The sequence below is a fragment of the Belonocnema kinseyi genome, chromosome 1 (genome assembly GCF_010883055.1).
Source record: "Belonocnema kinseyi isolate 2016_QV_RU_SX_M_011 chromosome 1, B_treatae_v1, whole genome shotgun sequence".
In the NCBI taxonomy this organism is placed as follows: Eukaryota; Metazoa; Arthropoda; class Insecta; order Hymenoptera; family Cynipidae; genus Belonocnema; species Belonocnema kinseyi.
The window spans coordinates 114,154,969-114,169,754 of record NC_046657.1 but is presented as its reverse complement, the minus strand read 5'-3'; the positions used below and the strand labels follow the sequence as shown (position 1 = coordinate 114,169,754).

Sequence of the window (14,786 nt, the reverse complement as noted above, 5' to 3'; positions counted from 1 at the left end):
TAGAGCTCCAAGGAGATTATGTTGAAAAATAAAAAAAAATTTACCCAAAAAAATTGTTTTTATACTTCATTCTAAGGACTTATTGAACTACCCTCGTATTAAGTACAGTATGAAACGAATTTTAAACTGAAATGATAAATTTTATTTGAAAAAATGCATTTTTAATCAAGCGGTTCAACTTTCTACCAGGTATACCTATTTTTTGATCAAAAAGATGAATTTTCAAACAAGAAGATTAATTTTCTACTAAAAAAGAATAAGGTGGTTTAATTTTCAATTAGGCATAGATAAATTTTCAAACAAAGAAATGAATCTTCAACCAAAAATATTATTTTTTAAGAGAGTGTTTAAGTATTCAATCAAGTAGTTGAATTTTCAATCAAAACATGTGAATTTCCAAAAAAATCGAATAGTCAAATTATCATTGAAAATGTTAGTTTTGAATTCAAAAAACAAATTTTAACCAAAGAATTAATTTTTACAACAAAAGGATGAATTTTTAACTGAACTAATGAAGATTCAACACAAAAACTGAATTGTAAATAAAATAGTTTAATCTTCAACAAAGTATAGTAAAATTTTCAACCAAGAAGATTAATTTTCTACAAAAAAAGTATTTTCTTAACAAATTTGTTCAAATATTCAGCCTAGTAGTTGAATTTTAAACAAAAAAAAAGATAAATTTTCAATAAAAAAATTTAATAGTCAGTATTTAAAATAATGAAGATTTTTTATTTAAACACCAACTACTAAATTTTTTAAATTGAAAATTCATCTTTTTTGGTTTATAGTTCAACTACTAGGTTGAATGTTTGAACTGATTTGTTAAAAAAATACTTTTCTTGTATAAAATTAATCTTCTTGGTTGAAAATTTCACTATAATTTGTTGAAAATTAAACTATCGCGTCCGAATGTGCTCGATTAGGGCTGAAGGTTGGAACGCGATCACAAAGAATCAATAAGTTTTGAACTACAGTAAAATAAAAACTTTTTTTTCACCAAAATTTTCGGAAGATATTGTAGAATCTATTGTCACGTGAAAGAATTATTTTACAGGTGGAAAAGTTTGATTAATTTTCAATTGTTTAATACAAACGATTATTTAAGGAATAAACACATTTTTTTTACTACCGAAAATTTTTTTAGCGTAAAGTATACTTCATAACAAAAATTTGCATAACTTAATTATTGAATTTCGATGAACCGTTCGCAAGCAAAGCATTAATGAAAAAAATGTTCAAGAACTTTGATTCTTATTAACTTAAAAAAATCACATTCTCATGGCGCGCTACGCGCGCGGCTCGCTTCGCTCACAAGTTTGAGCGCGCCTAGGGCGCGCGACGGTTAAGTCTCGCGCTTCGCGCTCGGATATTTATTCTTTGCATTTGGAATGCTTGAAAAAAACGTTATCAAAAAGATCTCTTTTAGATGGCAGTATTTATATGCGTCTTCATATTCTGAATTGTCTACTTAATTAAGTATAGTCACAGATTAAGTTTCTCAAAGCTCTGTAGGCTTTGAGGTACTCATTCTCATCGTGACACTCACGCTGCGCGCTCGATTTCCGACAGACATTTGTAAACAGGTTTTGTTGGATTTTTTTTCTCGTAACTTTCGTCGTTTTTCCACACATTTTTTTTTATTTTACTTTTATCAACGTTATTTTTCACGAATAAAAAAAAATTACGCGTCCTATCAAAAAGTGATTCTTAACGAAATTGTAGATCTTTTTTGGGATAACCATTTTTGTTAATTCATTTTTTTTTGTATCCTACATAGTTTGTCCACAAAAAGGAATTTTTTATTTTCCACTATTTTTTGTGCAATCAAAATTTGAATTTTCAATTTTTGAAGAAAATCCAAAAATTGGTTATGATAATCTTGTAGGGATTTCAAAAAGAAATGTTTTTCTTTTCTTGACTTTTTTTCACATCATCGATCAGCCATTAACTAGTGGCTGACGAGCCAATAACTCCCGGCTGACCAGATCATAACTAGGGGCTAACCAGCCCATTTATAACGGCTGACTAGACGGCCTAGTCTAGGGCGAGCCAGAAAAAACATTACACTCTTAGCCAGGCCCACGCCAGACCATCTTCTCAGCGCCAGGACTGGAAACCTGGCGGTCTAGTCAAGGCCAGGCCAGCGCCAGAACATTTTTCCACACGCGTGACTTCGTTTATTATAATCTCAATACATCTTTTAGTATTTGTTAGAAAAATAATTAATAATTAATAATTAATTATAAAAGTAAACCTAATATAGTAAGAAATAAAATAAATCTCGCTCAGCGAATAACACTCTTTGAAAGTGGAGATATTATAATCTCGCCCAGAAACATTTATTTTCGCGGTTTACAATGTACCTCTAACACTCTCAGTTATCATTTGACACAATACGAAAAAGGAGATGTTACAAGTTTACACTGCGAAATTGGTGCGGGGTGAAGCCTTATATTGGTATAACGGATTACTATTGCAAACTGAACCATCTAGATTCTAGTTTGTATCCCACTACCAATCGCAGTATGAAAGGGGATAGCTTACCAGTTGTAAACTGTATAATTCACACTGAGAAAACGTAAGGTCTACCAGTTTTTAAGTGAAACCTTATAATGTGAAGCAGTTATTTATGCAGTGTTTACCAACGCTATTCCACTCTACAATGTCAAACTGTAATAGCTGCTTTATGTGTTGCTACAAATGGTATTTCGATTAGTATAATTTCAGATTACTGGTCCACACTGCATTCAATACTGTAAAAAGATCATTTCACAGTGAGTATGCTTAAATCTTAGCTTTATTGTTCGAAATTGTACATATAACAGTCTATTTTTTTCCGTGTTAAATAACATTTATTTATTCACTTGAAACCTTTCAGTTTTTTCAATTTAAGGGCATGTGATATTGTGATACCTTACCATATGAGTATTCAGTTTCCCACAATTTTTATCCATAATTTTTCACAAAAAAATTAGTGTGCAGACGTTCGCGTTTTTTACACCTGGGTTTCTTTTTGTTTAAAAACTTTAACATAAATCTGCACCTTTTCAATCTTCCACAGTTTAAAAATCTTCTTTATTCTCCTTAAGGTAAATGTGCCAGTTATCGGAAGCGAATTTCAGATTTCAAATGCTTAAAAAAACTATATTAAACATACTTAAAGCTTAAGAAATGGTTTTTATCGAATAAAGCGTACCTTTAGAAAGGTAAATTACTTATCACTTGTAGCATGTCCTATTAGAATGAATATTATAAGACGTTCGAAGTTATAAATACGAGAATGCATGAGTTATCGGCAAGTCAGAAATCTGGCTGCTTCAGTTATCGGCACTTCGATATGTGAGTAATCGGCAATAGCATTTAGGAAAAAACATTTTTGCTGAGAAAGAAGATTACAACAGCTTACTATATGCAAAATACTATCCATTTGCCGATAACCCATACATTGACGAAGACCGGCACATTTACCTTAAGTCTTCGCAATATTTATGAAATTTGATGGTCTAATTTATTTTTTATTTTTTAATGTTACCAAATTAAAACATTTTGCTTTAAAATCTTCTACTCTTTTTCCAAATTTAAGGAAATATTTGGAAATGTTTACATTTTTTTTCAATTTTGTCCTAAAGTTAGATTTCCAATTAAAAAAATCTAAATAAATCTTAAATTTACTCTAATTTGTTCTAAAATTATATATTATTGCAAAATTTTGCTTTAAAAACTTTTTTTTTAATTTTAGGAAATAATTTGAAAATTTTTGTAATCTTTTCCAATGTGCTCTTAGAACTCATTAGTAAAAAATTGTAAAAAATTTTTCCATGAATCTAAAGTATATATTTTTCACATTCTCTTGATGTCCTGCAAAATTGAGTAAACCTAAATTTTGTTTAAATTATGATAATCTTAAATAATTGTCTTACGGACTTCCATATATTTTTTTCTCGAAAAATCATTTCAAAATCATTCAAAATTATTAAGAAGCTTCTAGATTTCGTTTCTAATTCTTCAAAATAAGGTTTTCCCATCATTTGATTTTACTTATCTCTTCGAAAATGTAAAAAAATGTTCAGGAATTCTAGTATTGTAACAAAATATTAAGAAAAAAATGATTTCACAGATTTTATATGGAAATTTCGATGTACAAAATTGATGGTGCAGAAAAGTCACAAATTCTTATTAATATATAAACAACTTAAAAAGAGTGGCTGGCAGTTTTATTTACCCGCAATGTCGCAACAATTTAGGTTTTCGACAACACTGTGTTGTCTATTTTAGAGATTAGAGGCGGCATAAAAAACCATTTAATCTTTAAATAGTTTAATATTCCGAAAAAATTATTCAGTTAGTAATCAATTAATTAGTTCACAAAATAAAAATCAGTGAACAATTATTTTCATCAAAACATTCAAATAACTTTTGCTATTTAGTTTTGTAAAGTATAGAATGATTAATATCCTTTTACGCTCATTTTCGAAAAAATTAATATACATGTACGTACAATTTTGAAAATTAAATTCAGATACTCATTTCGCATTACAAAAACATTTCAGAAACTATATAATTGTAATATAGAGATAGGTTAAATATAAATAAGCTTTTATTATAAGACTTATATCCAAAGTAAATTAACTTATGTTGCTTAATACAGAACATTACATTGAATCTTTATGTAATGTTATATTTTAAACAAATTAATCAGCTAATAATTAAATAATATTTTCATGACATAAAAAGCATTAAAGAATTATTTTCATTGAATAATTCAAATAATTTTTACTTTTTATTTTTCTGCACATTGTAATTATTATTAATAACCTTTTAAACTATTCTAGAAAAAAATAAAATATATAAATAAAATACCTCGAAACCTGCGTGAGGAGAATGAAAGTAAGTAATTAAGTCTGGGGCTAATTGAAACCTAACCTCAAATAAATTAATCATCAATTCAATTTTCTTTTTCCAATAAATACGAATGAAATTATTGTATATCGTAATGTGAGTGATCCGGAATTTAACACTATCCAACCCGTTCAGTTGATGAATTTGGACGAACCAGAAAATTTGGATCCAATTGAAAATGAACTTCCGGCTGATATCAACGCAGTTTTAGGTAAAATTAGTAGATTTACAATTAAAATACTCAAATACTATTTATTTTTGATGTTAGGTTCTTGAACAAGTGAAATTAAAAAATAATTCTTATGTTAATTTTTCTGTCTACTGGTCCAATTATTATTATTAGAATATTGATTATTCTTGAGATTATAAAAAAATGCTCTATAGCTCAACTAAATTGAATTTTTCCATATTTTTTTTTTATTTTATCAGTCAATCATTTGATCTATGTATTCATTTTTTTCATATTGTTTTATAGTATTTTATTTATTTATATTATGTTTTTATCAATTTAATGTAGAGTTGAAGCAATAAAGTCTGTTGATAAAAATAGATAGTAGCATGATGAAAATTTTAAAAATTTTAGATTTTGAGAATGGTGAAGATGTGGAGGACAGTGATACCTCAAATAGAAGATCATCGGATGTTGAGGAATCAAGTTCTATGGATGATGGGGATTCTAATGGTCATTCAACAGATTCTGAAAATGATTTCATCGAAGGTATCATTAAAGTCCTTAAAGATGAACCAGACGAAGTTCGGCAACTGCGTGTTTTAGCTGTAACGAAGGGAATAAAGCAAGATGCAGTTGATGGGTTGTTAAAGATTCTGCGAAGAAGAACTTTCCCTCAGTCACCGAAGTCGGCAAAAACATTCCTAGGGACATCTTCATCTACCTATGAGATCAAAGAAATGATGGACTGCAACGGAACGGTTGGAGAGTATGTCTACTTTGAGATCGAAAAGGGTCTTCAAGAATGTATTGATCCTGACGTATACCGAAAAGCAACCATATTTTATTATTTAATGTAGATGAAATCGCCTTGTCTAAGTCTGGCGAGAAAGGTTTCTGGGTTATTTCAGGAAAGTTTTACTACAAACCTGATATTTACAAACCATTCGCAGTGGCAATTTACTATGGAAATTCGAAACCTGCTAGTTTAGACGATTTTTTGGAAGACTTCATTTCTGAAGTTAATCTTTTACAGGCGAATGGTATGATAATTATGTATCAAAGGTTCAATGTTCGCATTCATTGTTTTATCTGCGATACTCCAGCGAGAGCTTTTATAATAGGTACAAAGGGTCACACGGGCTTTTATGATTGTGAAAGGTGTGAAATTAGAGGATTAAGAGAAGATGGAGTGACACAGTATCCTCTTGTAAATTGTCCAGAAAGAACAGATGAGCCCTTTAGGAGTCGCTCTCAACGTCGTCATCACAACTATGTATCTCCAGTTTTGCGAATTAGGCCACTCATTGATATGATTCTAAAGTTTGTGTTAGATTACATGCATCTGTTTTGCGAAGGTTTAATGAGACGTTTATTACTGACTTGGTTTGTGCTTTCTGGTCGCGCACACGTAGCTCAACGCGTGAAAATGGAGGTTTCAAGAAGACTTCTGTTACTTCGAAAATTTATTCCACGTGAATTCTATAGAAAAATACGACCTTTAGCGGCGTTAAAAAAATGGAAAGCAACTGAAATGAGGTTCTTCCTCTTATATTGTGGTCCAGTAGTGCTTCTAAACATTCTTGATATAAATCGTTATAAAAATTTTTTACTTCTACACGTATCAACCAGAATATTATGCAACGATAACTTAATCAGAAAGTACCAAGAACATGCAGAAATTTATTTGCAGAGATTTTTCATGTCTCTGAGTGATTTGTATTCAAAAATGCAAGTTTTAAATGCACATGCAACTTTCCATGTAGCTGATGATGTAATAGCTATGGGGTGCAACTTCAGTAGGATTTCTGCCTTTCCTTTTGAAAACTTCCTGGGAAAACTGACAAGTCTCATCCGAACTCCAAACTGTCCTCTTTCTCAAATTTGTCGCAGAATATATGAGTTGAGTCTGACAGATCCTCCAAAGCCAAAACTACCGCATAAAATTCAAATTTTTAAATTACAGGACTTAAATATCTTTAAACTAAAATACAAAGAATATACCCTAACAATGAAGTCTCCTAATAATTTTGTGATGCTCGAGAACAAATTACTTTTTGAAATTACAGAAATCACTCGGACTCCAGAAGGCGTACAAATACACGGGAGTCCTTGGAGAATTAAACGGTCTTTATTTGTATACCCTACTGACTCGAAAGATCTATTTATGTGGGAGTTAGAAAGTAAGCCAAGCAATAGCCGTATGAATTTTAATATCAAATGTATTAAGAGGAAAATGGTAAGATTAGAAATGAATTTAAAAGAGAATGGTACAATGAGAGTCTATTGTATGCCGCTTCTTCATCTATAATATAATACAATGTAGAAAATTGTATGAAACTGTTAATGTTAAAAAACGTGTCAAATTTAATAAGAAAAAGTTTAATTAGTTGAAATCTTTTTAAATACATTGACCTAACTTAAGGGTTTCTTTATCAATTGTATGATCTTATTTTTTATTAATAATTATCCACATGCCCCCGCCTGTTTTTTTATTAGAATAAAAATATTCACAAATTTAATAATTCTCTGTACCTTATGTATTTACTGGGAAAATCAGGTATCGATTAAACATAAGAATTTTCAAATTCAAATTTACCGCGTTCAACGGTTGATCTTGGTTTCCTGTTATGGCGTATTAGTAAACATAGGTAATCTCCAAAAATACTGATATTGGCATAATAGAATTTGTGCGAAAATGGAATGTGCATTTGAAAGTTTGATTTTTTTAAAATAATAATTTCATTAAAATTCATCAAAATACCAATCGAGCAGTGTTCCCAACAAGAGATCCTTACTCAACTGCGCATGCGTTACACTCGGCGTCTAATTAGTTGCTATTCGCGCGCAGTTTAAAATGCTAAAAGATACTATTTCTCTTTTTTATCATAAATAATCGCATTTATACTTTTACAAATGTCATTAGATGCGAATTCATGAATCATGATAAAAAATACAAATTTATTAAATGTATATTCTGTACACAAGCTAAAGGATCATTTTAATTTACAGAATATGTATTTGATTAATTTGTAATTTTATCAAGATTCATTGATATCGATGTAATGGCAATTTTTATAAGTCGAAATGCCATTATTTATGATAAACAATTCGAATAATATTTTGAAACATTTTAAACTGCGCGCCAATAATAACCAATCAGATTCCGAGTGCGACACCTGCGTATTTGAGTAAGAAGCTTTCGTTGGGAGCACTGCAATCGAGTCAATCACCAACTTTTTAACGGATTTTTGAAGCTTTATTTCTATGCAGTTATAAACATTATTTAAAAAACCATCTATAAGTAATGTTCCAAGGACCAGCAAATATTTCTGAAAAAATATAATTTTTGTTGTGAATACTCAACGTAGGTACGTAAAAATCCAATTTTTCTAATTCTATAACCTTACTTTCTTCCCTGCACGTGGCTATTGTGTTCATTGTTACTTGTTTGATGTTTTGTGGTATAGTTTTATTTATTTTCTTATGGACGACAGTCTACTTAAAGCATGTCTGAATTCTTTATATTACCATTTCCTAAAATTAGGGATTATAAAACGTACTTTCTAAATGGATGATAATTTTTGTGTAGTGGAAACTTTACTCCATTATGTGGGATTTAATTTTGTCAACAAAACCGTATCCATTAGTGAATTTTATTCGTTTGGGTAGGAGGCCAGGCACAAGATCTGTGGATATTACATTGTTCAAATGGATCAGATGCGACGATATTTACAAGATATTTGTTACAAAATATATGCCAGAACTATATATATACGAAAGAACTGCCATTCTATACGATCTGATATAAAAAAGCATCTGCGCCAAAAGATTGGCCTGAATATACAATAAAGATCGTTGGTCGTGCAGGTTAGTTTAAATGAATTTATCTTAAATCTTATATTAATAAATGTTTAATTTTAATTGAAGTATTTAAGAAAATCTATGAAAATCAAAATATTTATGGTCCAGCATGATCATTTTCTTATTTTCACTCTGTTCATCAGACACATACAAACAGGGTGTAGAGCGTTTAAACATTTTGAAATTTCAAGAATTTGCTTATACATCTGATCCCGAAGTTGAAGCTTTTGAAAAAAGTGCTATAATACAGGAACAAATGAAAAAAATGGATCCTTTTAATGCTGGCCTTGAAGGGATACTTGATGTTCCAAAATTATCCGAATCTCATATTACAGCTTCCATGAGCGTACAACCTGAGCCATTAGCTATTCGAGGTAATATTGTTATCTCCAATAATTCTAGTTTATAAAATGAAGCCACTGTTTTTTTGTTAAAATCATTTTTTTAGATGCAAAGGTAGAAATAAGTGATAATTCCATGAGCAATCGTTTTACACATTTTTCACGATCAATAAAATTAAGAAATTCGAACTCTAAGGCTGAAAATTTTAGATTTTTAAAATTTTAAAATGTTTTATTCAAATGCTCAATAATTCAAACGTAAAAATGGAAGGCACTAACACTTTTCAAATAAACAATTTAAAGTGAAATGCAAATAAAGTGCAAAATTTAGAATTAAAAAAAATTAATGAGTTCAAAGAGTCAGATTTAATTCTAAAAATAGAAATTCACATCATTTTGAAAGGCGTAAATTAAAGAATCAATTAACTTTACAATTTTCAAAATTATATTATTTTTAATGATTTTAAGCTAAATAAATTCATGTTATCATTTTCAAATGTGTAAATTAAAGAATCAGTGAACTTTAACATTGAAAACATATTATTTTTAACAATTTTAAGCTAAATACGTTAAAAATTAAAAAATTAAATTTGTTTCACTTAACAATTCTTAAGTTCGAAGTTACATTATTTTTATCCTAAATACTATAAACATCCTTGTAAGGCTTTAAAATTTTATTTAAAAATCCTGAGAAATGTAGAAGTTGTTTTAAATTTACTGAACTTTAAACTTATTTTTGGAATTTGTTTAGACTTTGTAAATATCTCTTAAAATGAATAGAAATTTCCCTAAAACATTTAGAAACCCCTGCAAATTTCAAGTCAATTCTTAAAATCTTCCACAATTCTTTTTTAAAAATTTTAGAAATGTTTTAAAATATTTTTGAATAATATTTCAAACTGAAAAATTATTTTCAATTTTCCTTCGAATCGTACCAAAATGTTTTTATTCTTTTGAAACTTTTGAATTACTTGAAATTATTTCAAGCTTTAAATTAATTTTGAATCTTTTTAAAACTTCTAAACGCATATTAAAATAATTCAATTTTTTTCTACACAATTAATAAGTTTTCAATTGCTATTTCAACGAAAAATTTCAACAATTTCACTTACAAATTTAACGTTTAATCAAAATTGTAACGTTTAAAGTTTAAAAACTCTTCCAAATTTCAACGATTCAAGGATTTCTATATTAGACAATTCAGTTTCAAATTGTTAACTTTAAAATATTGGGTTCAAATTAATTTGTCTTAAATGAAATGTAAATGTAAATTTTCTGCCAGCTTTACTTCAAGCCAGCAGCACCACTCAAGGAATCGGTCAAAAATGATTATATCAAATTGCCCTTTTTGCAGGAATTTCCGGCTCGAAATATCTCTTTAAACCACTGTCCTACTTTCAAAATTAAAAAAGGGCCGCGAAGGGCAAAGGAGAAAAAACTTAATATTCGATTTTTTCCTAACATTAATAAGGGCCTATCTAGGGTTCACTTTCTATCCAACTATAGATTTTACTTTTTAGCCCTTTGTATAAAATATGCAACGGTGCTGCCAACTTTACTTCATATCAGCAGCAACATTCAAGGAATCGGTCAAAAAAATGATTATATCATATTTAGGACTCACACACGCACTGTTGAATATTTTATAAAAAGAGTTAAGTAGTAAAATCCATATTAGGATAGAAAGTGAGCCCTAAATAGTCCCTTATTAAAGCTGGGAAGAGAATTCAAAATGAATATTTTGTACCTTTGCCCTTCGTAGCCCTTTTTTAATTTTGAAGGTAGGAGAGTGGTTCGAAGAGATATCTCGAGCCGGAAATTCCTGTGAAAAGTAAAATTTGATATAACCATTTTTTGACCGATTCCTTGAATGGTGCTGCTGGCTTAAAGTAAAGTTGGCAGGACCGTTGCATATTTTATACAAAGGGCTGAAAAGTAAAATCCATAGTTGGATAGAATGTGTGCCTTAAATAGGCCTATATTAATGTTAGGGAAAAAATCGTATATTAAGTTTTTTTCCGTTTGCCCTTCGCGGCCCTTTTTTAATTTTTAAGGTAGGACAGTGGTTTAAAGGGATATCTCGAGCCGGAAATGAGCCGGAAATTCCTGTAACAAGAGCAATTTGATATTACCATTTTTGACCGAATCCTTGAGTGGTGCTGCTGGCTTGAAGTAAAGTTGACAGAACCATGCATATTTAAAAAAAAATGAAGAGCCGAAAATTCGGCAATGGGTCATTAAATTAGCCCTAAATGAGCCCTTAATTATAAAATAGAAGACATTATGATTTGATGACTTGGTGCTGCCAGGTTTACATGGCTTAAAAAATGGATTATTTCAAACTGAAAATTATGTCAGTGATGCAATTGCTAAGAAATTTTGTAAAAGTCACGAAGCTTTACATACGCTAAAAGACAAACCTGGTAATTGCAATGTGAATTCCATCTAATTGTTTAACTTGAATTCATTTCTATATATTCAGATCTTATTAAAAATTTATTATAAAAATTGTTACACAGGTAAGTCCAGCAAGACTCAGACCAACAAGATGGTAAAAACGACTTAAGAACTTGATACGAGATCAAAACAGTTGAATGAAGTTAAGACACAAATACTGTAAAAAGAGTTTTACACTAATCTTTGATTTCTAAAGCATATTCAGTTAATTTGAAATTATAAAAAGTATGGATTTTCTAACGTTTGAATATGAAATAAAATACTTGTTATTTTAATTATTATCAAATTGGAAACGCATGATACTTGGGATTTATATAAAAAATATAAATTCTCTGATTTCCGCTTTCGGGCAGAAAAAATTTAAAAACAAGCATTTTAAATTTGAGGCTGAAATAATATAAAATTAAATTTGGTCTTTTTTCATTCTTTGAATTAATTGTATGTAAATAATAATATAAGCTGACAGGTTGCTTTGTGAAATTAAATGATAAAAATAATTTACATTTATCAATTTTTTTCAGTGTTGTGCAGAATTCTAAAGGAGATTAGAACCCTGAAAGCAGACGTGCACGAAATTTCGGTGGTACATGAAGAGTTAAAAACGATTATGGAGATAGAAAGAAGTGCGCAATACGTCAGTAAGAAAACTTTCCAAGAGGAATATAATCTCCAGCTGCCATTCAAAAATCTGGAGGATTTAAATTATTTGATGGGCGGCTTGCAACAGACGAAGAATGCTGTCATCGATTCGTAAGTTTTTCATCTTTATACGTTTCTTACAATTTGCATTCCTTTTTTAATTTTTCGCTTTTTTTTTTTTGCATTTTATGCAATTTGAATATCTGTCTTAAAAACATTATCTCCTAATCTTACTGAAAGCCAGTCTTCATTTAACCACGAGCAACGACATTGGACTTTGCAGAGCCTTGAACAATACGTTAAAAAACTACTTCTACAGAGATTTGATGATGAACTTCACTGCCGTTAAAGAAGTGGTTAACAAGCACTTATTTAAAAAGTACAACTTCTGCACACACTTACTAGGCAATGGACTGATTATTACCTTTAAATACTAATAAGAGTCAACTACAGATTCTATATTTATTTGGTGGTGCGGGTAAGCAGAGCAAGTTTCACAATAAAAAAAAAGATTAATTATACTTTTAAGAATTCTAAGATTATTTTAGATAGTACAAGTTGACAGGAGAAGATTTCTATTTTTGTGAAGGAAATGTTAATCAACCAGAAATATTCTATCCAACCATTTTTATTTCTTGTAAAAGTTTTTTTTGTCTATCGCTTCTTAGCAAAATTAAGAAAATAAAACGATCCTAATAAATCATGGGCTCAATTTTTTGGCAAAAAGATTATCTACAACTATCATTTTGAATTTTTCAAAAAGTAAAGCAATTTACCCAAAATTCAATTTGTTTACAGAAAATATTTAATAAATATTAAATTATAGTCCATTTTCTGATAATTTGTGTTCTTCGAGTGACAACTGAAAGTTTTTTTAAAACATTCGAAAAGGTCAAGTGATATACAAAAAAATTTGAAGAAATAAAAATGGTTAAATTGCATATTCCTGGTTATTAAAAATTTCGTTCATGAAAAAAAAACTTTTCCTGACAACTTATAACATCTACAATAATCTTACGTTTCTTAGAAGTGTAATTGAACATTTTTTTCTGAAACCTGCTCTTTACGTTCCCATACTACTTTAATTTTAATTTAAAATATTAATGCCATTATATATATTTTCAGCTGTTATTTGTGCTAAGTTTGAAACGACGGAGGAGGAAGCTCTAAGCCATATTGGAATAATTATTGGAAATTCCAAAGATTGGGGTGGCCGTCGAAAGGAGAGGACGCGTCACTAAAACACACTTTTTTTAGGTTCTGGTTAATTAGTATTAATTTAATGTTACTTTAATATTAAATAAATAATAATATTTACAATTTATAAATCTCTTTTTATTCGCGAAATGCATCAAATGTATTATAATGAGACCGATCGGGAGTCCCGACCTGGGCGTGTGTTTCATCCGCGATCTGGCCCCGATCAGAAATCTCGACCTGGGCTCGACGCGGCCCGGTCTGGCCCCGACCGGGGCCAGATCAAAATTTCTGCACGGCTATTCAATTACATAACCTTTAAGTAAATAATTAATTCATTTCCTTAAAAATTAAAATTAAATCATCATCTGCTTCAAAGTTGTACAAAAATTAGTCACCTAACAATTAATTGATCTGTTCATAAATCATAACATAAAAAGGATTAAACAATAATTTGTATTTAGACATTGAAACAATTTATACTCTACAATTTTGTTTAATTTTCACATCTATTTTTGAAAATTTTTTTTATTGGTAACTTGATACTAATTTCAGAAAAAGAATTTAAAGATTTGAAAAATCGAATACAAAAACTCATTTCACTACATCATAATCATTTAAAAATAATCCAATTAAAATAATATAGAGGAGAGTACCCAAATATGAGATACCAACTATATTTGGCGTTATTGTCGGAATTCTATGTACTGAATTTAAAAGTAATATAGGTCATTTGAAAGGAAATTTAGTTTGTCATAAAAAGCTCAAATAAACAATTTTATTAAAAAATTTTGTTATACTGAAAATACAAAAAACGTAAAAAAGTGTTTTTTCCAAACTCGTCAAACTATTCTCATAATATGAGATACCCAAGGAAATAGCTAACAAAATGCAAAATTAAGTATTATTTTTAATGAAAAACTTCATTCTAAATTTCCGAATTATAAATTTACTGCTATTTAGATATATTTAGTTTTTGCAGTAGTCACAAACATTTTTAAATTTCCCCCGCGCAGCCGCAATGTTATAAAAACCACAGGTATCTCATATTATGAGAACCACACCGTGCAACTATGCACTTACTATGCCTGACCTTGTACAATGAAAAACTTCAACACTATCGATATTTTCTCACTTAGTTATTCAGTCCCCATCACCCCAGACAAACTTTACTGCTAAATACATATTTAATGAATAATAAATAGGGTTTAAAGAAT

General features: G+C 29.4%; 2 protein-coding genes across 2 annotated transcripts; both read left to right on the top strand.

Annotated features, from left to right (window-relative positions):
* The first annotated feature begins 4,997 nt into the window (after positions 1 to 4,997).
* LOC117179713 lies at positions 4,998 to 5,931 on the top strand. Its single transcript, XM_033371758.1, has 2 exons — positions 4,998 to 5,113; positions 5,486 to 5,931. The coding sequence occupies exons 1-2, from the start codon at positions 5,041 to 5,043 to the stop codon at positions 5,929 to 5,931; spliced, it is 519 nt and encodes a 172-aa protein (XP_033227649.1). The 5' UTR covers positions 4,998 to 5,040.
* Positions 5,932 to 8,333: 2,402 nt separating this feature from the next.
* Positions 8,334 to 12,820, top strand: LOC117175210. The gene is made up of 5 exons (XM_033364857.1): positions 8,334 to 8,442; positions 8,664 to 8,941; positions 9,079 to 9,309; positions 12,255 to 12,483; positions 12,656 to 12,820. Exons 3-5 carry the CDS (start codon positions 9,192 to 9,194, stop codon positions 12,807 to 12,809), a joined length of 501 nt encoding a protein of 166 aa, XP_033220748.1. The 5' UTR covers positions 8,334 to 8,442; positions 8,664 to 8,941; positions 9,079 to 9,191; the 3' UTR covers positions 12,810 to 12,820.
* The last annotated feature ends 1,966 nt before the right edge of the window (positions 12,821 to 14,786 follow it).